The sequence below is a fragment of the Eptatretus burgeri genome, chromosome 10 (assembly GCF_056783735.1).
Source record: "Eptatretus burgeri isolate ZD-2024b chromosome 10, Ebu_testis_v1, whole genome shotgun sequence".
In the NCBI taxonomy this organism is placed as follows: domain Eukaryota; kingdom Metazoa; phylum Chordata; class Myxini; order Myxiniformes; family Myxinidae; genus Eptatretus; species Eptatretus burgeri.
Window position 1 is genome coordinate 48,725,650 of NC_140970.1, and position 26,882 is coordinate 48,752,531.

Below are 26,882 nucleotides of genomic sequence, written 5' to 3' on the forward strand. Positions count from 1 at the left end.
AGTCGATTTTGTTATTCTGTCTGTTTGTGTCAATTGTCCACAGATCATAATTCTAAACCGATTGTCATTAAACTTTAGCAAGTTGTAGAGGTAGTCTCTAATCCCAGTATTCCTCACACATAGGAATGCTACATCAATTATACAGAGAAGCCTATTGATTTTGAGGTCAAATATCAAAGATCACCCTTCGGTGAAATTTCTAAAATCGTCATTTTTCATCCGATTGACCTGAGCTTTGATAAATATTGTCAATTTTAATCTAAATGAAATGGACAATTTCATGTATCCATAGCAACCCTTGGAGAGAGCGGTGGATTTTTCAAGTATCGTGCTCTGCATGACGTCGTTTTCTTGTTTGTTCTTCTGTATGCAGGATATCTCAAAAAGTTGTGGACGGATTCAGATGAAATTTTGTGGACAGGTTGGATATGTGACAAATACAAACTCATGGTGAAGATCCAGATCCTCAAATTTTTTAAAGTGATTCTTCACCATTGAGAGATAGGGCCAAAAACGATATATATATATATATATATATATATATATATATATATATATATATATATATATATATATATATATATATATATATATATATATATATATATATATATATATCACGATATCTCAAAAAGTTGTGGACGATTCGGACAAAAGTTGCTGTACATGTTGGGTGTGTGAGAAGGAAGATTTGGTTCAATTTTGGGGAAGATCCAAATCCGGATCTGATAGTGTTTTTTTAAAGTGATTCTTCACCATTGAGAGATAGGGCTAAACCGATATATAACAGGATATCTCAAAATATTGTGGATGGATTCAGACGAAACTTAGTGGACACATTGAGTGTGTGACCCCGACGAATTGATTCGATTTTGGTGAAGATCCAAATCTGGATCTGGACACGAGAATTATTTAATTTTTAAAGTGATTCTTCACCATTGAAAGATCGGGCCAAAAACGATATAGAACTGTATAGCACGATATTTCAAAAATGTATTGGGCCCGACATGTTCTCGTGGATCAGGCATTGTATGGCAGAGGTATTCGCTCCACTGAGTGCCCTTCTTGTTTAGAATAGTATGATTAGAAGAGTAAAACAAGACATGTTTTGTGTTTTCTTTCTTACCTCAAGTTTTTTAAAATACAAATTATGCACCAATTTAAGATGCAAATTTAATATCATAAAAATTTACAAAAAGCAAATTATGCTTATCTTTCATGAGAACGTTTCTTCAACACAATCATGAATCATTTGTACTCTCCAGCCACTCTTTTTACAACATGTCAAACCAGCCCAACGTTTCATGGTGGCGCTGTAGTATCTTTATAGAAGTGGAAGTACTCTGTAGGATGGTTTCCAACGTGCTATGGATGGTGCAGATGTTAAAAGAGAAACATTTCTCTTTACAATTAAATGACTTTGCCAAATCAGTCTCTCTCCATCACCGAATTGGGAAAGACATTGGCAGAACATTGAAATGGTTAAACATTGGCAGAACAGCACGTCGATCACAACAGCTCACCATCGCATGTGGCACCCACCGATAGTTAATATCCGAGTTCTACAGACCGAAGGCAAAGGTTATAAATCTCCCAGAAGCAGTGTACAAATCCACAAGGATGGGAAAAACATGGGACAAAAAACTTGAAGAGGAGTTGCGACATGGTCATCACTGTGGCCATCACTATAATGTTACTTTTCTTCTTTAAAATGTGAAAGGGATTATTGCACGACGTAGGCGTGGGTACGTCGGGAAGAGGTGCATGTAGTATTCATGCATAAGAATGCCAGCAAGACATTGGCAGAAGAACACGTAGATCACAACAGCCCACCATGTCATGTGGCACCCACCCATCGTTAATGCCAAGGAAAAGTATATGAGGACTTCTGCGAGGTAGTGTGGACATGACACAAACTCAAACCAGTCACCATGGGGAATACTGTGGGTTGTGCGCACCAGATGACCTGTGGCAAGGAAGACAGAAGAGGTGAAAGACAAGCAAGCATGAAAGTAACTTGTAAATACAGGACACAAAATAAAGTTTATTGCATTCATCATGTTTCATCCTTCAGGTAAGAGAGGGATTGAGAAAAGAGGGAGAGAAATGTGGGAAGAAGAAGAAGAAAATCTTCAGGAAAGCAGATGTAAAAATTCAAATTCTCAGATGGACAAGGTAAGGAAAAGCAAATTATGAAGTTCAAAAAGCATGGACGACAGCTGTGGGATGTAACATGATAAACTTTCACAATGTATGCGGGCTACTCAGAGAAAATAATTTCACGAAAAGAGAAAGGACGGGAGGTTATAGAAACATAAATAAATAGTATGACTCCAAACTTTGTATGCTAACTGCCTTGATCACATGATGGTTTAGAAGTGAGTACTTTTAACCAATCAAAAGAGTTGATTTGAGGACTCTTGAAAAGGTCAGGTCAAGTATGGGAGCATGCGCTGGAGCAGCGTGTCGCTGCATCCACTTTCTGTCGGTACTCCAGGGGCCTCCGTCTGGCCATCCCCCAGGCAGATGCCTGACCCATCCCCATCTCCTTGAGACGCTGATCAACCTGCTGCAACCACGAGGCAAGTGGTCGGTCAATTGGCCTCCTCCACACCCAAGACTCCCTCGCTGAGAGATTCTGGTGAGCAGGATCAGCATCAGGAAAATGAGCCACATGTCCATACAGCCGCGTCTGACACTCACGGACTATGCAGGTAACAAATCTCATTTGAGTCTCTCAGCAACCGCTTGATGGACACAAAGTCTGACCAGCGATAGCCAAGGATTCTCCAAAGAGACCTGGTACCAAAGGAACCAAGTCTCCATCTCAGATCCCTGGTCATAATCCAAGTCTCACATCCATAGAGCAACACTGGAAGCACCAAGGACCTGAAGACTCGGACTTTCGTCCTCTTGCACAGGTACCGGCAGCGCCACACCCCATGATCCAGTGAATCCATGACTCTCCAGGCCCGACCCAGACGTCTATTAACCTCTGGCTCACAGCTCCTGCCTGAAACGTCGCTTCACAGTCGTTTTCAAGGCAGTTAAACACACCTGTCAACATTTGGTTGAGAATATTTGTCGTCATTATTTTCCCCACCAACACAGACAGACTCCAGTCCTGATTTAAAAAAAAAAAAAATTCTAGTTTTGCAGGGTTACAAAAAAAGTTTTGCTTTTGGAGCCAATCTATATATTCGAGCAAGCGAAGGGGGTTGGGTGGCATGTATACTTGAACAATGGCACTTTGCTTTGTATTCATTTATGTAAAATGAAATATTTGTAAATCTGGTAACTATGTATGATCACCCATAACACTCATCGAGAAAAAGAAACAGAAATCGCTGGGAACTAAAGAAAATACCTATAACTTGCCTAAACGTTTCTTTATGTATCATAGTGCGACAGCCCAAACCGAACAAACATACAAATCCACCTGTCTTGTCCTTGCGAAGCATTGAAAGAATGACGTGACTGCGATAGTGATGAAAAGAGGCCCAAAGGAAGAAGATCACACCAAAAACGTGATGACATCTCCATTGGTCCAATAACTGCTTGATTGTGAGGTATGCGTCTGTAGGAAATAAGGATAAAATATCATATAGTGCAGAGATTGTTGCTGCCCCCAGAGAAGAAAAAACGTTTAATAACAGGCATACACCGAGGTGCTTCGTACTTGTGCATCCCAGGCAATTTATGTATGGAAATATTGCCACCATATTTGAAATTGGACAAAAATAATACATTTGAACGAGCGATTTGTTACAAGTGACAATGATCATGTGATGGGCGCCAGTGATGCAAACAGACACAGCGTCTGTTTGCATCACGTGATCAGTCACTGGTGTGAATCCCAGGCAATTTTAGGCAAGTTTCAAATGCAGTGACATTATGTCCTGCGTTTAAAAAAGGTTTTCAAAGATAATTTGATGTGAATACGTCAATGGCTATGCTTCCATCCGTGTTCAATGTCAACCCACTATTACGTTTGATCTCAACCAATGATCACATGAAACCTCAAATATCACATGGCCAGTACAGGGACCTTGTGATCCCAAAAATCAATCATCGCGGCTACAAAAACCTGCTACGCACGCACAGACGGACAGACAACCCAAATGCAATGCCTCAGACAGAAAACACTTCTTGTCAGCTCAAGAAAGCTATCTGACGACTTTGGATTCAACAGGGCATCAATGTTGCAGAAAATCTTCCCATATTAGAAACAAAGAAAGAAGAACAACCACTCCTTTTACATCTTCAGACACAATGGCTGCTGAGGAAGTTTTTCCTTGACGAGGAGGCACAATGCAGGACCGGTCACCACGATGATGCAGGATAATTGAATGGCTCATTCTTCCCAGTAAGCTGGTACTCATTTTTGCCAACCTCTTGATAAAACTCTTCCACGAGCCTTGACAATGTATACAAAAAAAGAAATTTATCATTGACTTTATGCCAACGTCTAATTCATCGACAAAAGTGCCCACAAATTTCTCGTATTTACTTTTAAATTATTTCAGCATATATATATATATATATATATATATATATATATATATATATATATATATATATATATATATATATATATATATATATTAGTATAATCAGAAAGTATAATCTCGGAAGGATGACAGGCTGAGTCAACCCACCTGGTGTTATTTAACGGAACGACAACGGCTCGAACTCGGGACCCTAAGATCTTAAGCCAGCCACCTTAAATGTTGAGCCAACATCAGACTAAGAAATACAGAAATCTGGTAAATACATGGTAATTTGATTCACTTAGGATGGAGAACATGATCAATACTCAGTGCGTATAACAGGATGACATTTAGGTGATTTGAGTTATAAGCTGCTACATCCCAGCTGGCCACATTTGATGAAACTTGTACACTCGATGAGATAGACACAAATTTCCTGAGAGTCTCATGAACCACGAGCAAATTGCCTGTGCATGGTTGGCTTTATGGTTCAATTTTACTTCATTGCGAATAAAACTTGAAATTTGTGAATCAAGGACAAAGATAATGTCATAACTTTTTAACTTCAAGAAGGGAGTAACAAATTTAATTTTTACAAGTCAAGTATTTTTTTAACACCTGATAGGTGTTTATCATTTTCGTTTTTCTAACTCATATAATATTCACTACTATGTTGTCAGATTGAATACCAAGTACATTATAGTTCCACAAAATAATTATATTTACACGAAGCATAATGGGCAAACATAAAAAAAAGGAAAATGGGGAAAACAATAAAACGTTGTGGTAGGAGTAGTGGTAGTAGTAGTAGTAATAGTAGATCCCCAGACAGTTCTCTCAAACAGGCCCGGGGCATGGAGACAGCTGATCGATCTTCCAGGAGTGACCCAGAGATCCCCCTCATCCTGGTGTAACCCCGCCTTCATGAAGCCAGGGCTACAGGAGAGCGAGAGCGAGAGCGAGAGCGAGAGCGAGAGCGAGAGCGAGAGCGAGAGCGAGAGAGAGAGAGAGAGACAGACAGACGGGGTGGGCTGGTCCATGGCCACACTGCCCTGAGAAATCTGAGCAGCAGGTAAGAGTGGGGATGCTTTGGCCTCCCTCTGCCTCTCTGATAGTTGCTAAACAAGGTTAATGACAAGTGTTGGCTGGCAGGAATAGCTTAGAGGTACGCACACTTATCTTTGAGCTGTCTTGCCCGAGTTTGAATCTCAACCTAGTTCTGAACTGACACCCTGGCATTTCGCATGCAGTGCGTGCGCCATCTGTCGGAAAGACATAAATCCAGAACAGCCGTCCAGAGCAGTGGTCATTGGTAGATGCTAAAATTTCCATGGCGTCTTTTGCAAATAAGAGGTAAGGTATCATTTGTACCCTGAGCAAATTACAAATTCATGCTGTGACTGACTGCTGGGAAGGCAACATGAAAACCACCCAATATAACGCTTGCTTAGAGACTGACGCTCTGTCAAGATTATGCTACATTGGAGATTATTTTGTGGTAAATGGAAGATTCTTCCTGTGTGAATGATAACACGAAACATCAGCAAAATACCAACTAGAAAGCATCTCAAAATGCAAACCCATCCACGTATGCTTTGTACTCGAAGTAAACTGAAAACAACTAAAAAAATTAAATAATAATAAAAACCTAAATTTTTGTTCTCCACATTCTCTTTAAAAAGGTTTGTTGAAAATTCGATGACAAAAGCTCAAATAGTAAAAAAGGTTATGGCCTTCGCACGCACATGTCCCCCATGCATAACGAGGCAAAATTTTAAAAACACCAAAAATAGAGCACAAGGAAAAAAAAATGCCCACTTTATCTTGTTTTTCCAATCATTATGACAAATGTTCCAAACAACCAAGAGGGGGTTTCACTTCACCCCAAACTGTTTATCCTAGAATAATGACCATGTATATCAGGCACAATGAATGATAAATGTACACAAAATAAGTTCAGTGAACAGGCCAGCTCTATCATAAAATTGCTTTACTTGACTTGATCACAACCTTCATCACCCATGATGTACCAAAGTTTATTCACACCATTAAAAAATAAAATTGAGGTCGAAGGAGATCGACAGGAGGGGGGGGTGGCGGGGGTTGCCCCCCAAAATCGGGATTTACTTTCTTCTCTGAAACTACACACATGGTTTCAATGAAACTTTACCACAACCTTTATCACCCGTGGTGTAGCAAAGTTTGTTCACGGCATTAAAAAAAAAAAACCAGAGAGTTGGTGTCAAAGCCACCCAATACTCGCCTGTTTATACATTTATCGTTTTTAAAAGACGAGTCTAATAATATTTTTTATAAAGCATTGCAGTGAAGTCTGATCAAAATAATTTTAAAGCAATATATGTATTTGTATATTGTAATCAGTAAAAAATAGTGTGGTCGATAAAAACATGAGAAAGGAAATAACTTGCACCAAAAACTTTAACATTTTCACGCTCACGCTGACGCTCATGCCGGGGGAATCGCTATAGCTCTGTGTTCTTCGAACAGGCGAGCTAAAATAAAAAAAAATAAAAATTTGTTAATTTCAACTTCACTACACCAATAGTATACCCCAAAGGAACCTCCATGCCAAATATCAGCATCCTAGTACACATATTAAATGAATGGCAAGCTTCTAAATAACTCGCACCAAAAACTTCAACATTGATGTGCTACAAAAAAGTTAAGTTCAAAACAGGTCAAAAATTTAAAACATTTGAAATTTTTTTTATTTCAACTTCACTACATCAATAATATACACCAAAGGAACCTCCATGCCAACTATTAGCATCCTAGTACACATATTAAATAAATGGCAAGCTTCAAAATAACTTGCACCAAAAACGTTAACATTTTCACGCTTACGCTGATGCTGATGCTCACGCAGGGGGTATCGCTATAGCTCTCTGTTCTTCGAACAGGTGAGCGAACAAGAGCGCAAGTGAGCACAATATACGCCCGGACAAGAAGGTATATTCAGAATTGTGCAACATGGAAAACAGCATCCTGGTTGCCATGACAACCACTTTAGATGACGAACGTATGTCGCGACACACCCTCTCCACAGTCTGTACCTATATACCAAATATGAAACGTGAAAGTTGAAAACTACACCTCACTGCCATGGTATTAAAAACACCTCACTGCCACATTATTAAAAACACCTCACTGCCATGGTATTAAAAACACCTCACCCCCACATTATTAAAAACACCACACCCCCACATTATTAAAAACACCTCCCAGCAACATTATTAAAAACACCTCACTGCCATGGTATTAAAAACACCTCACCCCCACATTATTAAAAACACCTCACCCCCACATTATTAAAAACACCTCACCCCCACATTATTAAAAACACCTCCCAGCAACATTATTAAAAACACCTCACTGCCATGGTATTAAAAACTCCTCACCCCCACATTATTAAAAACACCTCCCAGCAACATTATTAAAAACACCTCCCAGCAACATTATTAAAAACACCTCACTGCCATGGTATTAAAAACACCTCCCAGCAACATTATTAAAAACACCTCACTGCCATGGTATTAAAAACACCTCACTTCCACATTATTAAAAACACCTCACCCCCACATTATTAAAAACACCTCACCCCCACATTATTAAAAACACCTCACCCCCACATTATTAAAAACACCTCACCCCACATTATTAAAAACACCTCACTGCCACATTATTAAAAACACCTCACCCCCACATTATTAAAAACACCTCCCAGCAACATTATTAAAAACACCTCACTGCCATGGTATTAAAAACACCTCACTGCCACATTATTAAAAACAACTCACTGCCATGGTATAAAAACACCTCCCAGCAACATTATTAAAAACACCTCACCCCCACATTATTAAAAACACCTCACTGCCATGGTATTAAAAACACCTCACTGCCACATTATTAAAAACACCTCACTTCCACATTATTAAAAACACCTCACTGCCACATTATTAAAAACACCTCACTGCCATGGTATAAAAACACCTCACTGCCACATTATTAAAAACACCTCACTGCCATGGTATAAAAACACCTCACTGCCACATGATTAAAAACACCTCACCACCATTGTATTGAAAACACCTCACCACGGTGTTAAAAAACACCTCACCTCCACATTATTAAAAACACCTCCCAGCAACATTATTAAAAACACCTCACTGCCATGGTATTAAAAACACCTCACTGCCACATTATTAAAAACACCTCACCCCCACATTATTAAAAACACCTCCCAGCAACATTATTAAAAACACCTCACTGCCATGGTATTAAAAACACCTCACCCCCACATGATTAAAAACACCTCACTGCCATGGTATTAAAACACCTCACTTCCACACTATTAAAAACACCTCACTGCCATGGTTTTAAAACACCTCCCAGCAACATTATTAAAAACACCTCACCCCCACATTATTAAAAATACCTCACTGCCATGGTTTTAAAACACCTCCCAGCAACATTATTAAAAACACCTCACCCCCACATTATTAAAAACACCTCACTGCCATGGTTTTAAAACACCTCCCAGCAACATTATTAAAAACACCTCACCCCCACATTATTAAAAATACCTCACTGCCATGGTATTAAAAACACCTCACCCCCATATTATTAAAAACACCTCACTGCCATGGTATTAAAAACACCTCACTGCCATGGTATTAAAAACACCTCACTGCCATGGTATAAAAACACCTCCCAGCAACATTATTAAAAACACCTCACCCCCACATTATTAAAAATACCTCACTGCCATGGTATTAAAAACACCTCACTGCCATGGTATTAAAAACACCTCACTGCCATGGTATTAAAAACACCTCCCAGCAACATTAAAAACACCTCACCCCCACATTATTAAAAATATCTCACTGCCATGGTATTAAAAACACCTCACCCCCACATTATTAAAAACACCTCACTGCCATGGTATTAAAAACACCTCACTGCCATGGTATAAAAACACCTCCCAGGAACATTATTAAAAACACCTCACCCCCACATGATTAAAAACACCTCACTGCTGTGGTATTAAAAACACCTCACTCCCACATGATTAAAAACACATCCCAGCAAAATTATTAAAAACATCTCACTGATACATGATTAAAAACAACTCACTCCCACATGATTAAAAACACCTCACTGCCACATTATTAAAAACACTTCACTGCCATGGTATTAAAAACACCTCACTCCCACATGATTAAACACACCTCACTGCCACATTATTAAGAAGAAGGTATATACAGAATTGTGCTGCATGGTAAACAGCATCCTGGTTGCCATGGCAACCACTTTAGCTGAATAACGTATGTCGCGACACACCGTCTCCACAGTCTGTACCTATGTACCAAATATGAAACGTGAAAGTTGAAAACTTTGGGAGTTAGAGTGCGGACAGGAACGGACGACCGGTATCACATAATACGCCCCAATGTGTGTGTGTGTGTGTGTGTGTGTGTGTGTGTGTGTGTGTGTGTGTGTGTGTGTGTGTGTGTGTGTGTATATATATATATATATATATATATATATATATATATATATATATATATATATATATATATACCGGGCGTATAAAAAATACTTTCTTCTCCGTTAAATATTTTGTGGGTCATCCACGCCTACCAGTGGTTCCCTGGTTTTCTTATCCAGCCGCCACTAGGTGAGCGCCCAGTGGTAATGGAGCGCTCCATTTCCCCTACGTTTTTTAATGTTGGAATTGTGGATGGAGTCAGGCCAGTCAAGTTCCACCCTGGATGGACAGAGAAACAGACTGGTGGAGAATATATCCACTGTCTATAACTATAAAACTTAAATACAGACATAAACAGAAACATTTGAAGGCCAGTTCCATAAAACAGGATTAAAAGAACCACGAAGCTTTTCGTTGTGCATTCTTCAGCTGACATTCACACAAAGTGAATGAGACAAATCGAGGAGGATATGTAGGCCACCTATTAACAAGACCAATTCTGTGACATCCCAGTAATTTGGAAACTAAGCTCGGTAAGAAAACTGAGCATCTTCATATATATTATTATGTACAAGGAGGGGAGGTTGAATCCATAGCTAGAATGTGGTAAGAATAGTGTGGACCATGTTTTAATGTGTGTTAGATTCACTCTAGCATTATGGATCCATCAGGTGAAAGTCGTACGTGCACCGATGGTCCTGCAGCGTAGTCTGATATTTCAGATCAATTGTTCAAATTTGCATAAAAGCACCAAAATTGGTACACATGTAGAATAATGTATTCCGAACAATTCTAGATATGGAGCCACCCAATATTGTGTCTTGGTCAGCTTCGGCGACCATTTTCCAAAATGGCCGCCATTCTACTTCAGCGAAATTGGCTATATGCTCTTATTTTCTTATTGTATTGGTGGTAGATATAAGGAAAGTGTAAAATTCAGTAAATTGACCATGAAACGGTGTATTCAAATATTATGAGCCAGTATTTTCGGTAAAAAAGCCACTATTTGATTTGTAAATTGCTGCTCTCCTGAAACATTTCGCTGAAAAGTACCCATTATTGCCTGGAGAACAAGAGTCAAATGATAATCACATTCAATAGGTTTGGAATCAACAAAAATTGCATTATAGATTACATACTTTACTCTATTTTGAAAAGGGAACTGATAATCTTGATAATGACAAACTCAGAAAATGTAGTCAAATTATTGCACACTTCACTTTGAAGCGGCTATGGTTTACTGTCTACTACCATTCTACCAGGACACATGGTACACACATACATCAGTCTCGTACAATATGAGTTTCTGAGCCAAGTGTACTGGCTCTGGATCAAGAAGTCAACACTTTTACAAGCAATGTGACTTTGCATTTGCACATTCTAAGCTCGGCCGATATCTCACTCTGTGTCTACTGCGTCTGTCTACTGGCATTCTCCTTCACAAGCACACAGTCCAGTGCATTGCAGATTAGCCTTCTTGCATTTGCAGCAGTTTCTACAGCCTTTTTTTGCAGCCGCACGACACCAGCTCGAAGCAGCTTTTTGAAGCCTCAGGGAGTGTGGTCCAGAGCGGTTCGTAGGACCCATCCTCTATTTTCCGCCAGCCCCAGCTTGTTGGTGATGGAAGCACGGGTTGAGGTACCAAGACCTGCCCCTAGACATAGCCACCCTGGAAGACTGATCTCTACACATGCTTCTCCAAAGCATCGTAGGTAGGTGGGATGCGCTGGATGGAGTTCCTCTTGGTGAAGAGTTTCTTTCTGGCCTCGTTGACGTCCGTAAATGGACTGGTGCGGTCATAGAGGAGCACCACAAACCTTTCAATGCGGTGCATTGTGTCATCCTGGATGTTGACTGGCATGGTGGTCAGGGTCACAAGAGAATCTGTCAGATCTGGAAACGAGTTCCATATGGCCCAGGCAGATTTCTTCCCATGCCCCACGAATGCTGATACCATGTCACATCCGGTCATGGGGTGGAAAACAGGGAGAGCACGTGCCTTATGTGGACCGAGGGAGGCAGCTATTTCATGGGCAGGGATATAGAGGTAGTTCTTGCCCGTCCCAAAGGCAATCCAGAGTTCATCCACGCATGGTAGTGCCTGGGCTACCATCACCGCCAAGACGACGACGTCGGTGTCTACGGTTAGAACTTGAATCCAACGGTGGTCATGTTCTGCAGCATGGGCCACATGTAGCATGATGCGAGTGTCCGCCTCTTCTTGACCGCATGGAGACAGAGAGCTTTCATCTTCCTGCCTTGGAAGGCAGATGACTGCTTCACCATCAGTGACTACCAGCTCCTTTGCCTCGTCATGGAAGGACTGCACCAGCACATCGGACAGGAAGGTGAAGAGATCCCCCTTGTTCGCGTCGACACGTAGGAAACTCTGCCAGTTTCCTGGTATGGCTGCGGTGCTCCCCACGCGCCGTCGCACCCCTTTTCCTCATTTCTCCCTTGTCGCCGTCTTCAAGGAGCCATCTTTGTAGCTATCCCAAACAAGGTCGAGACGTGAAGCACGACGCAGCTGCCCCTCGACGTATGGGATGAAGACTTTGTGGGCATATTCTTCAAATGTCTTGGCAGTGCCAGGCTTCAACATCTGCACGATGAGTGCGCCGTCAAGCACAACAGAAGTGACAGCAGGTGCATTAGACAAATGACATTTGTATTATTTTCTTTTGTAAATGCACATCACATGGAGTATTTATCACCTCTGAGAAACCTACAAAGAGAATAACAATGACAGATATCCCATGTTGTTAAAGTAGAATGGCGGCCATTTTCCAAAATGGCCACCAAAGCTGACCAAGGCAAAATCTCGAGTGGCTCCATATCCAGAATTGTTCAGAATACATTCGTCAACATATGTACCAATTTTGGTGCTTTTATGAAAAGTCGAACAATTGGTTTGCTATGCTGCAGTACTACGAGGGGGACAGTGATTGTAAACAATGTAGCAGAATAGGGTAAGGGTGTATTTTGTAAAACCTCCTGTACAGTCAAGGCCAAGTGGCACAAAAGGCTTCCTCCCCCTCCCCTCTCTTCGTGCTGCCTCTGCCTCCCATCGCTTTGTGCTGTCTCTGCCTCCACCCCCCCTCATGCTGCGCTGCCTCCATCCTCGCCTCCTCTTCCTAGCGCTGCCTCCCCCTCCCCTCGTGCTTCCTCCCCCTCCCCTCACCTCGTCTCGCGCTGCCTTCCCCTCCGCTGGCACTGCCCCCCCTCCCCTCTCCTCGTCTCGCGCTGCCTTCCCCTCCGCTGGCGCTGCCTCCCTCCCCTCTCCTCACGCTTCCTCCCCTCCCCTCCCTCCCCTCATGCTGCCTCCCCTCCCCTCACGCTGCCTCCCCTCCCTTCGCGCTGCCCCCCTCCCCTCACGCAGCCTCCCCTCCCTTCGCGCTGCCCCCCTCCCCTCACGCAGCCTCCCCTCCCCTCCCCTCGCGCTGCCTCCCCCTCCCCTCGCGCTGCCTCCCCTCCCCTCGCGCAGCCTCCCCCTCCCCTCGCGCAGCCTCCCCTCCCCTCACGCAGCCTCCCCTCCCCCTCGCGCAGCCTCCCCTCCCCTCACGCTGCCTCTTCCTTGCCTCACTTTGTGCTTCCTCCCCCTCACCTCGCCTCGTGCTGCGCTGTCTCCACCCTCGCATTCTCTCCCCTTGTGCTACCTCCCCATCCCCTCACACTGCCTCCCCCCTGCTCTCATCCTCCTCTCGCACTGCTTCCTCCTCCCATCCACTCGCGCTGCCTCCTCCTCCCATCCACTCGCGCTGCCTCCTCCTCCCATCCACTCGCGCTGCCTCCTCCTCCCCTCGCGATGCCTCCCCTCCACTCGCGATGCCTCCCCTCCACTCGCGATGCCTCCCCCTCCACTCGCGATGCCTCCCCCTCCACTCGCGATGCCTCCTCCCATCCACTCACGCTGCCTCCCCCTCCACTCGCGCTGCCTCCCCCTCCACTCGCGCTGCCTCCCCCTCCACTCGCGCTGCCTCCCCTCCACTCGCGCTCCCTCCCCCTCCACTCGCGCTCCCTCCCCTCCACTCGCGCTCCCTCCCCCTCCACTCGCGCTCCCTCCCCCTCCACTCGCGCTCCCTCCCCCTCCACTCGCGCTCCCTCCCCTCCACTCGCGCTCCCTCCCCCTCCACTCGCGCTCCCTCCCCCTCCACTCGCGCTCCCTCCCCCTCCACTCGCGCTCCCTCCCCTCCACTCGCGCTCTCTCCCCCTCCACTCGCGCTCTCTCCCCCTCCACTCGCGCTCCCTCCCCCTCCACTCGCGCTCCCTCCCCCTCCACTCGTGCTCCCTCCCCTCCCCTTGCCCTCACACCGAATGCTCTTCCCTCACCCTGCCTTCCCTCCACCTCTCCTCATACTTCCCTCCTCCCAAACCCCCTCCTGGAGTGTACAGCAACGTTTGGTGAGAGGTCACTCTTCCCCCCTCCTCTCTCGACCTTTAGTGGTAGTTCGTTTTTTGGGTGTGGTGTCATGGTGGCTGTGTGCAGCTGCTCTGTGCTGTGGTGAGTTATCAGTGTGTTTTTGTCCCCTCCTGCCATCTCCCACCCTCCTCCCTCCATCTTTTTCTATCCCGATGTATTTTTGACGTTTTTTTTTCACTTTTCTATACCTTTGTCTTCGAGAGAGAGAAAGATTGAGAGCGGGCCCACTCTGGGCACGGCCTACCCGCTTTAACAGCCTGTTTGCTTATAATGCGTTATTTATTCTAGTTTGCCATATTTCAGTTTGATACCTTGTGTCGAGTTCGGAGAAGAAGGGGGGGATAATATCGCCGTCATGGCGAATGCACCCTCTCGTCGTGAGGCGTGCGAAGGATTAACCAGGAAGCACGCGTTTGTGTGCGTGCCTCCTGAAGGAGTTCCCATCGAGGACATTCTCCTCCCGCTTGGGTATATAATCAGTGATAAAAATACTCGCACTTCATCGCATATGAATCAGAAAGTGGTTGTTTTTGTTTCTGACGTTTCACCCCTCCATGAGGTTGTGAGTACAGGAATAACCACGGAAAGCAGTCATTTTATCATGGCGTCGCCGTTGATAACTCCCACGACGAGAGTCGCAATATCAAATACTCCACCTTTCATTAACTCATGATAAGATCATGTCCGTATTATCCCGTTATGGGAAAATGGTTTCCAGAATGTCTACGATTCCTCTCGGTTGTCGGAACAAACGTGTAAAGCATGTAATGAGTTTCCGAAGGTAGGTTTATATGGTCCTTCCAGACCGTGGGGGTGATATGGGACTCAACATCTCGTTTGAAATCAATTTTGAGGAGATTAATTACCAAATCTACGCATTGTCAACTACCTCAACGTGTTTCCAGTGTGGAGCATTCGGACATTTAAAACGCTTTTATCCCAAAGCCTCGTGCACCAGATATGGCAAAACAGGTCACACTAATGCAGGGTGTTAAGGAGGTGGTTACCGGTCCTTTAATAGCTAATGTGACCAATGAGAAAGAGGTTACCGTAACTCCACCAAGTAACTTTCCTAATGAGGAGGAAAGCAGCGGTTCAACTAATAACGACATCACTCTTTCTCATCAAACGGTGGTCATTGATACAGAACTGAAATCGGCTACAAGTAAACTAAGGGCTCCCGATGACTCATCAGGTGCTGTTAAAAAGGTTGGGCTCGATATGGAGACCTTCACTACAAACACTACTGGAATCCCTTCACAGAATGTTGAACAAACTAATGAAACGGATCCCCTGGAAAAGTGTCATGAGTCTCAAACTGTACAAGAGTGTGCATATCCATTACTCGCACGGATAAGGTCGATGATGTTATTAAAACTGTGAATGATACTCCATCGATCCAAGCATGTGAAACCGAGCAAAGTACGGTCCAAGATAATTACACCCATTTAGTAAATGTATAGCTGCAGAAGTGTGGAAGTAAAGATGTAAATGTTTTTGAGAAAGATGGTGGGCAGTGTGCTGATGTTTCCCAAACCCAACACTCTGGTGACTCCCCCCCCACTCCTCCCCCAATGCTGGATTAACTAACTGTTCCTAAAACAAAACAAAAATAGCTGAGAGTCGAGATGTAACCCCAGTTAACCCCAGTGGAGCAATGTCTGATTTAACCAAATCAGATGAGGAGATGGACATGACTGCATTGTCAAAGCCAATGGAAGAAGAGCCCCGAATCATTTTTAATGTATATGCACCAAGCGAGATCTCCGACCAAAAAAAAAAACTTTCTTTTCTGGAGTGATAAACCATTTAAAACCGTTCTATTTCAATCTGTTTATGCATAGAGAGTGACTTGAATTGTACATTTGAGCCCAAATTGGACAAACTCACCGGAACCACATCCCGAAGCCCATGGTGATTTCTCCCATTTTCTTTCCATCGCCGATTTTCTTGATGTATGGCGCTTGATGCACCCAAATGATCAACATGGTGTCAATGCTCCAATGGTCATGTGTCTTTCGCGAGGCTTGACAGCTGGTACATCACCCCACGTCTGAAGAATGTTGTACCCTCGTCAAATATTTTCACCTCCATCTTCTCTGACCACCACATGGTCACTGTCGGCCCATCTTGTCCCCAATTCCATCATAGAAGTGCTCATTGGAAGTTTAACACGAATCTTCTCGATGATGCCACTTTTAAAGAAGCATTTCGTAATCTCTGGATAGCGTTAACAGAAAAAAAACAACCTCATTTCCAATCAAGTAATGTTTGGTGGGACAATCTGAAAACCCATATACGGCTGTTTTGTCAACAATTTAATTCATACAGGACTCATTCAAGTCAAACCACATTGACCAGGTTAAAAACCAAAATTCTAAAACGAGAACAAACTGGCAAAACAAGAAAATGAAACAAATTATAAATTACTCCGAGAAACAAGGACTCAGCTTCGAGAGTTATTGCAACAAAAGGCTGCAGGATCATTAGTTCGGCTTCGAATACAAAATCTAAAAGTATCGGATAGCCCTAGTAAATCTTTTTTCCACCTCAAATCCAAAACCAAGCCATCTCGGCTTATTTTATCAGTAACGGACCCCAGTGATATTACACATTCTGACTCAGTAAAAAAATACCATTAGCAAGTTCTATTCAGAACTTTTTTCAAAAAAAAAGATGTTTGTGAGGCTAAGATAAAGCTCTTTACCTCCCATCTCTCATCCCTGACGAGACTCGGCGACTGGAGCTAGAGGTGCCGTAAACCCTTGCAGAACTAGAACGAGCCCTGGGTGAAATGGAGTCTGGAAAAAATGGACTCCAGAACTCTTGAACATAATTAAAGAATCTTTGCGATCCGGTGGAATGTCATTATGTCTCTGGAGAGCAGTGGTGAGTCTCCTCCCAAAGTCGGGTGATCTCCGACGGATGGAAAATTGGTGACCGGTCTCATTGCTTTGTACTGACTATAAACTCTATTCAAAAGTGATGGCAAATCGACTGAAGAAAGTCATTGGTGATCTCGTACTACCTGATCAGACTTTCTGTATCCCCGGTCGTTCCATTTATGACAACATTTTCTTGGTTCGGGATTTAATGGATGCTTGACATGATTGAAATGACTGGAATATTATTTTCTGGACTTGGAAAAAGCTTTTGACAGTATTGATCACGTTTTCTTGTGGCGGGTTCTCAAAGCATATGGATTTAGGGTGAATTTCAGAGCCTTTATATCATTATTATATACTGACATATTTAGTATAATGAAGGTTAACAATGAATTGATTTCCCAAATACAGGTTCAGAGAGGGGTGCGGCAGGGTTGCCCAGTTTCAGGCTTGCTTTTTGCATTGGCAATGGAACCATTACTTTGTACACTCAGGGAGAATATCTCTGGTCAAACTTGCTTTCCAAGGAGTCCTCCGTTGAAGATATCTGCTTATGCTGATTATGTTTGCGTCATCATCAGGAACAACCAATATAATCGCTGCACTTACTGAATCCTTGAGAACCTTTTTCCTGGCTTCTTCCCTAAAAGTAAGGCTCTGTGGGTGCCATACCTTAATAGTTGCCTTCCTGTCTTGACACCTCCACCGCCATTTCCGGAAATCCTAGTGTAAAACAGAAGGTGTTGCTTATCTTGGTGTTTTCCTGGGTTCCACACAATTTGCAAAAAAGAACTGGGAAGGCATGACTGAAGAAATAAGAAAGAAATTGAACATGTGGAGAAGAGCCCAATCACACCTATCTTTCAAGGGCCGTGTCTTGGTGTCCAATAACTTGGTTGTTGCAGTTCTATGGCACAGATTTATTTGCCTGGAACCACCGAAAGTACTGCTGGGCACGATCTAGGATAAATTGGTGGATTTTTTTTTTTTGGGGGGGTTCATTGGCTGCAGCCAAATGTAATATGCCATACTTCGTCCGATGGAGGTCAAAACCTAGTTCATGTGAAGTCCCGCATCATGGCCTTTCGCTTGTGCTCCATCAAACGTCTTCAATACGCTGAACATCTGCCAAACCACCCCTTGGCCCGAAACATTTTGCAACAGGTGGGCAGATTTGGCTCTGATCTCGAAGTATTCCTGACACACCTCAACATTGTGGATACATCAGTACTCCCCTTATTTTACCAGATCCTTCTCAATGCCTGGGAAGGACTCTCTGCGAGTCGCAAAGCAGACGCATACTGCCCAGGGATGTACAAAGTTGAGCCGCTATTTTTTTAACCCTCTCTTTCCTGATATATTCAGGAGTCGTGAATTGTGCCAATGCTTCAATGATTTGGGCATAAACAGAGTATGGCACCTACGGCCAAACTCTCGTGTAGGGTGGAAGGCTGTGGAGGAAATCTCAACTTCAACAGGGATTCGATCCAAGAGGACACTTGGGCTAATAATGAGGAAAGTTGTGCAAAAAAAAAAATCATCAATTATGACTACTATGGACTCAAAACACTCATGTTCATCCTGATGAACCCATTTCCCTAAACTGCTCTTTGACTGTTCTCCCAGAGATCTCCCCCCTGTTCGCACAGGACAAATTAATTACATACTGCCACCAGCAAGAACCTATACAAGTTATGTTTGAAGATAATTCTCAGCGTTTCACCATTAAATGGAATGGCATGTTGGAAGAGGCGACTTCCTGCTGGTCCCCCATCTGAACCTGGATGGGAATCAATGTATTGTAAAACTAATCGCCAAAAGAACGGGAGATCTCCAGTGGCGCCTTGCCCACTGGATCATCCCACGCAACACATATGTCAGAAACTCTTCCCCAATATCTGCATGCTGCCCATTTTGCTCTGTAAACGAGGACGTATTTCATTTTTTTTTATTGACCGTGAAAGACTTATTCCATTATTTCATTGGTTAAATTTCGTTTCTCTCAAAATGAATTTCACGTTTACTTTTCGATCGTTTATTTTGGGGTAGAAAAAGAATTCCAACATGCCAAAAAGTATGAACTGTTGTGTTATTTTGTAGGTATAGCAAAGCTTAAAAAAAAAATGACCGTTTTTACAGCCATTTTTCCCTGCTGTGCAGGGGTTAGGCTTTTTCTTGAGGCAATGTTTTATGGCCGGATGCCCTTCCTGACGCCAACCCTGGTCGCCTCTTACGACACACAGGGATATGGTACACCTATTCTAACCGGGGCATACACCGGGAGGTATAGCAAAGCTTGCTATGTATTTATCGAAAAAGAAGAAGAGAAATGGAAAACCACTTCAACAATGCAATGTAATGTCATTTTTCAGTGTGCTTGTTTCCGCAAGGTTAAAACTAGAATTTAAATTTTCCAAAGTCATGGATATTGTTGATGATTTTGTGGGAAAATGGTGCTTGAAGGATGTTTACGAGGTTCATGAAAATGATTTGGTATTATTTGTTTGACATCATTCCGAAGATGATGTCACCTGTTTGAGTTTTGTAGTGTCGCTTCATTTTTTTTCTGTTTTACTTTTCTTAGAGTTCAAATGAACATTTTTTTTGGTTTTCTATTCCTGTTTTTCTTCTCGCTTTAATCCTTTTCTCTTCGTTTTTTTTGGTATTTTCTGATTTGTACATTGTACATACATACATTTTTACTTTTGTGATAAAAGGACGTCAAAAGTCAGTCTCAATCTGTCTCTCTCATACCCATCAGTGAATTGACGGGTCATATTCACTTGAATTTAGAAGGATTTGCAAGGAATTAAGGTGCAGAAGGAGGCCATTTGGCCCATCATGCCTACACCACACCAATTCCAGATTTAATCAATCCATTGATATCCCTTCCCTTCATGTGCAGCCTTTTTGGCTGCTACAATGGTACTCATTTCGCCAACCTCGGAAGGATAATAGGCTAAGTCAATCCCCTGGTATTAATTCAGCGGCAACGGGACTTGAACTCAGGACTCTCGGATCCCAAACCACCACCCTAACCACTAAGCCAACACAAGGCTGAGGATAAAGAAGATAATTGAGAGTTGGGACAGTTTTAAGGCAGGGGTCTTTCAGTCAGAGAGTGGTTAATGCATGGAATGCCCCCCACCCCTCCCAGAAAGGTACGGCATACCATATAAACCTGGATTTGGGGTGAATACTCATCAGCGAATAGACGGGTCATATTTGCTTGAAATTAGAAGAATATAATGTGACCTGCTACAAAAACATTTCAATTCCTCCAATTCCAAAAAACACATCTGTTCTTTATCATGAGAATCCACTGTATTATGCTGTCCAAACACCCCCCTCCCCCCAATAAAATAGTTTTGGGTTTCCCTCACCTTTACTTCGCATATCTGGTCCTTCACAAATCAAAGTCACTCCCACCATCACATAGTACACCAATCCAAAGGCATACTGCAGGAGGTTGATGGTTGCGTTTGAGAAGACACTTACAAAGAAGCACTCGTACAGGCGTATCGTGACATGCAGCAGCATTAGCAACTGTGCTAGTACTATGGACAGTTCAGCACCTGTTCGAGGAGACAGGGTAATGAAGAAGAAGAAAAAAAAAAGGTTTACTTCAAATAGTAGTCACCCTTGTGATTAAGCATCAAATTTCCTTCCTCCATCAGTGACATGAGATTAAAAAGACAAGGATTCGCTTTTCAGTCTTGAAAACATGTCTTTATTCATGTGCCATGTGATGGTGCGGTTGAGCTCAACAAAGGCTATTTTTTTATGTTGAAGGCTCCAGTCACGGACTAAATAGTCCTCATCGAGGTCAAGCCTAAAATAAAAGAACTGTTTTGATAAAAAATACCCCCGAGCAGGAGTGCCGGTCATCTCTGCCAGAGGTCGACAGAAGCAAAATCAAATTAGGGGCATCTATAATCGATTCCATGGCTCGTGGATCTGGTCGTAGAATGCAGATCGCCAGAAGAGTCGGTCACTTCAAATAAATGATGGAGACACTTTTCTGAATAAGTGATCCTGACAACAGCAGGCGCGCTTTTCATGCTAATTTATGTGATACCTGGGGTTCCACGAAATGGTCGGTAATATGGGAATTCTGGAACGTGATTATGATCGACCGTGTTGTAAACTCTCTCTAAAACGATCAGGCACGCGGGTAGCCAGCAGCCGACTTTCGGGTGGGCAATTGCACGATTATGACATAATTACACTAAAGCATCTGAGTTGCATAACAGTGTCTGCACTCATACCAAAATGCTGTATGCATCCGAGTCGATAACCAGTGATCGTAATGATCAATACAACTCGGCAGAACTCATATTTTTGCCTAACTCAAAAAAGTTCAAAAAGTAACTCTGTGGCAGACTGGAATAGGGGCAGTTCATAAAGTACGGATGCTCTACTTCCGTGTTTCAAAACCACCCACCCCCCTCTGTATGCAGGCTAGTGACCACCCACCCCCCTCTGTATGCAGGCGAGTGACCACCCACCCACCCCCCTCTGTATGCAGGCTAGTGACCACCCACCCCCCTCTGTATGCAGGCTAGTGACCACCCACCCACCCCCTCTGTATGCAGGCTAGTGACCACCCACCCCCTCTGTATGCAGGCTAGTGACCACCAACCCACCCCCTCTGTATGCAGGCTAGTGACCACCCACCCCCTCTGTATGCAGGCTAGTGACCACCAACCCACCCCCCTCTGTATGCAGGCTAGTGACCACCCACCCACCCCCTCTGTATGCAGGCTAGTGACCACCCACCCCCTCTGTATGCAGGCTAGTGACCACCAACCCACCCCCTCTGTATGCAGGCTAGTGACCACCCACCCACCCCCTCTGTATGCAGGCTAGTGACCACCCACCCCCTCTGTATGCAGGCTAGTGACCACCAACCCACCCCCTCTGTATGCAGGCTAGTGACCACCCACCCCCTCTGTATGCAGGCTAGTGACCACCAACCCACCCCTCTGTATGCAGGCTAATGACCACCCACCCCCCTCTGTATGCAGGCTAGTGACCACCCACCCCCCTCTGTATGCAGGCTAGTGACCACCCACCCACCCTCCTCTGTATGCCAATTATTGATGTCCACGGATTCAACATCACATCGAAAATGTTCCTGTGAACGGGGATATTTTTCCCCCCACGCGATGACAGGCTCACCTTCATCTTCTGAAACGCTTTCATGAAGTCCGACACCACTTTCATAAAGTATGTATGTCACTCGTACCACATCATGTTGATCATTTTTATAACTTGGTCAAACATTATCACATTGTCTCATCCTTGACTTCTGAAACAATCTACATCGTCAAATACCGCTCGTGAACCATCGTAGTCTTCAGACTTGTAATAAATACCCGTTCAAGAAGTTGGAAGGAAGCAACAAACGGCTCTTGCAGGTTCAGCAGAACAAGGCCATAACCGCCACAAGAAAAGCATTCTTGCGAAGAGTACCAGGTTATGTTTTTGCTTCCATGCAGTTTCAGTTGGGATAGCCCGAACATCTCCCCCACCCCCACCACCACCCCCCCCCCTCGAAGAAGTGTTGTACTCCACAATGCAGCACCCCCTGCCGGCATTGTCCCAGAACAAGCGTTTTGCAGAATTTATAATTCTAACATCAAGATTAAGCCGGCCACATACTCAACTCTCTCATCACCTTCACACAACCAATGACAATGTGACGGTACGAGGAACGTGTGCGGCTCCTTACCGTCGCCAAACGCGGTGGTCGGTCCACGGACGGCGTCCAAGAGGCGGACAAACCAGTCAGGTGGAGTTACCCGGTAAAAGAGGCTTCGCACATGAAATGCAAACAGCATTCCATTCCAAATCACTGCCACGATGTAGAAGTGAGTGAAGAATCTGAGAACACAACAAAAACATGTCACAGGACGGATCGAAATTTGTGAGGGTTTGAGGACGAGAAAAGGACTTTCCCACACCAAGACGTACTGTACTGTACTGTACCGTACTGTACCGTACTGTACCGTACTGTACTCGCAATCACAGCCACGCAGCTGCAGAAATCAATACCGTTTGGGTAAATCGAAGCGTTCAAAGGGTGTAAATTTTCCTGGTTTATAACGAGCCCTCGACTTGCCGTATCTGATCAGGTAATCAAACAAGTTCGGAGGGTTGTTAACAAAACCATGCACGAGGAGGGAGACGAAAAAGATCGCTGCAAATAAAAGCCAAACTATGCAAAGTGCAGTCATCACTCGGAAACACCACGATCGGCTCTGAGTTTTGGGGTTGGAACTATCATTATGTAAACTGCCCTGAGGGCACTTTGCACAATCGTAAGATCCTGACTGGCGGGATTTAATCTGCCCTGCGGACGAGTGTGTGTGTGATAAGATTCAGTGTGAACGTCACAAGTGAATGTAATGCGATTCGGCGTCATTATCATTGAACGTGGGACAAAAGACGTTCTGAGACGTTGGGCTTCCGGGTCAACACGTGACTTTCGAAATGACGTATGAATGCAAAATGAGGCCCTTTGCGCATGTGCTGTGTGGGTTTGCACTTTTTGTCGGTTCGGCTCGGCTCGCCGGGTACTTTCAACCTGCCGTTACCCAGCGCGCTATCTGTGATTAAAATCGTCTTTTAAATGAACTTTTCAAGACTATTACTTGGTTCCTCCTAAGAACACAAGGGTGGGACAGCATGCACACGAGATTCTTTGAATGTGCCTTATTTTCCATAATGTGCCACGTGCCTCGTACCATATAAAGGGGTCTTTTCTTTGTCCCTGGCATTTTTCCCAAGAATTATCTTCAAATTTCAAGTCAATCGGATGAAAATTTACAATTTTGGAAATTTGGGCCTATGGTGTTGGCTTAATGGTTAGGGTGATGGGCTTTGTATCCTCGGATCCTGAGTTCAAATTCCACTTGGCTGTTGAATTAATACCAGGTGGGGTTGACTCAGCCTGTTATCCTTCCGAGGTCGGCAAAATGAGTGCCAGCTTGCTGGTATCCTGTGTCGGAGTGGCGGCCCGTCCAAGATTGTACCCAATAGCCAAGGAGACTGCTTAGGTTGCACCGACGCTCTGCACAGAATATGGTCCCGATGGATGGATGGTTGACTTTTGGCCGATGTTGACCTCAAAAGTAATTGATGGTTGAATTCAGTGACCTGATATGCAAATCCTTTTCAAATTTCTAGTCAATCGGATGAGAATTGAGGATTTTCGAAAATTGGCCTCTGTTGACCTTTGGCCTTTGTTGACCTCAAAAGTAATTGGTGGTTGAATTCAGCGACCTGATCTGAAAATCCTGTTCAAATTTCAAGTCAATCAGATGAAAATTGACAATTTTAGAAAATTGGCCGATGTTGACCTCAAAAGTAATTGGTGGTTGAATTCAGTGACCTGATATGAAAATGCTGTTGAAATTTCAAGTCAATCAGATGAAAATTCACAATTTTAGAAAATTGGCTGATGTTGACCTCAAAAGTAATTGGTGGTTGAATTTCGTGACCTGATATGAAAATCCTGTTCAAATTTCTAGTCAATCGGATGAGAATTGAGGATTTTATAAAATTGGCCTCTGTTGACCGTTGGCCTTTGTTGACTTCAAAAGTGTGACCTCTATATCACATGCTCATGTAACATGTGGTAAAGTTTCAATTTCCTCTGCTTAACGGTTTTCAATCTTAACAAAATACAGACACGTACGACGTACGACGTACATATGTATACTACCGATCGCTTAACCCTGCATTTCGCTTCACGAGCGCAGGGTAACGAATACGTACGATTGTAGACGACTTGTACATGATGCACAAATAAATTGATCAACTAATGCTTATCCATAGAAGATAAATAGTGCTGCCTTCCGGTGTAAACCAAGCAGAATTGCATGATGTTTCTGATTGGATGATGTGTGGAAAGTTGAATATGAGCAAAAAAATAGCAAAAAAGAAAAAACTATGGCACTTAGGTGGAATTTGTTTCAAAAGACATTATGAGATGTGTTGTCTGATGTATATTCCAAGTTTCAGCTCGTTTCATTGTATAGGCTTTGAGATATGAGCGCAAACACATTTTGTGCAGACGGACCGGCGGACGGACGGACATGCAGACGCCAACGTGAATTTCGAGGGTTTTTGTTAAAAACTCAAGGATGTGGAAATGGACGTTGCTGAAATTTGGAACATATTACCCCGACGTACAAATGATTTACTTCTGAAATTTGCAGCCAATTTCGTCCAATAGAAGCCAAGAATTTTCAGTCCCTGTGTTAAAGTTGCATACAGAGAAACCGTTCCACATAAAGGGAGGGGTGCTTTGCACCTACCTTGATTTTCAGCATTTCGACGAAAGAGTGGCTGTCATCATAATCAGGATGACGTCACGGCCGGTTCTTCTCATGCAACTGTGTAAGCTCCGACGTCAGATCAAGATAAGCGTTTTTACCCTCGCCCAAGGAAGAGGGTATTGCATTTGGGTCTGTCTGTCCGTTTGTCTGTAATGTCAATCAGGCCTGCCAGTACCTTCATTTTGCCATTGATATTGTTACATTTGTGAGGGTAGATGGAGGAATCCCATAGTGAAGATAGGATTGTATAGTAGGAAATATCTCGACGCATTTTAAGTAGGGAAACTGTGAGCTTAAGATTGTTACACGTCACCACACGGGGGTTTGTGTTTTGTTAACTAGGTAGGGTCTAAGGCTAGTTCTCCCAGTTTGTGATTGCCCCAGGTGACCTTTTCCTATGTTTTTACATTTACAAGGCCGACCATAAAAGGACCACGTTGTTAAAACAACAACAAAATAGGACCGAGCTGCCAAAAGAACCCAAACGTTTCTGAACAGACATAACCTCACCTCCCAGGAATCGTTACCGGGAGGCCATGCCCCCGAGGCTTATGAGTGGCTGGGGGTTGACGTCAGAGAGAAGAGGTTTGAGAGACAAGGAGGGCAGTTGGAAGCAAAAGCGTCAGGCTCTGGTTTCTTCTCGGCTTGACAAGAAAGCTGCCTGATTCTCATCGTCTCTCTGTGGCCCCTCCCCTTGCTTTTGGACCTGGAACTTGGAGGGAACGATGTGGCGGTCTCAATCATGAGAGGAACTGAACATGGTTTGTGGGCTCCTGGCGTTGAAGACCGCTGCACGCATTTACCTCACGGACGTGGCCGCGAGGAGCGACTTGGCGCCATTTTTGGCGTTTTTCGGCACGGTGGCGACAGTTCGATTGACACCAGGCTCCAGGAGGACATTTCTAGACACAAAGCTGAGTGCCGGCATAAAGGGGGAATTTCTTTTATTTTTATCTTTCCCCTTGTTTGTTTTTGTGACAGTGGAGACGTCTCAAATGAGGATTTCGTTTACCTCACTTTTTATTACCTCATACTTTGATTTATTCTCTGGTGTTGGCGCAGTGGTTAGGGCAGCGGCTTGGGATCCAAAAGGTCCTGAGTTCAAGCCCCGTTGGGCCACTGAATTAATACACCAGGGGGTTGACTCAGCCTGTCATCCTTCCGAGGTCGGCGAAATGAGTACCAGTATACTGGGCCGGTGTATACCCCGGTTAAAATAGGTGTACCAGATCC

At 43.9% G+C, this 26,882-nt stretch overlaps 1 protein-coding gene across 1 annotated transcript; it reads right to left on the reverse strand.

The window, feature by feature from the left end:
- Positions 1-1,159: 1,159 nt before the first annotated feature.
- Positions 1,160-23,595, reverse strand: SRD5A3 (steroid 5 alpha-reductase 3). Its single transcript, XM_085898217.1, has 5 exons — positions 23,362-23,595; positions 23,039-23,190; positions 20,688-20,879; positions 3,440-3,577; positions 1,160-1,966 (listed from the first exon to the last, which is right to left on the reverse strand). The coding sequence occupies exons 1-5, from the start codon at positions 23,541-23,543 to the stop codon at positions 1,707-1,709; spliced, it is 924 nt and encodes a 307-aa protein (XP_085754343.1). The 5' UTR covers positions 23,544-23,595; the 3' UTR covers positions 1,160-1,706.
- Between the last annotated feature and the right edge of the window lie 3,287 nt (positions 23,596-26,882).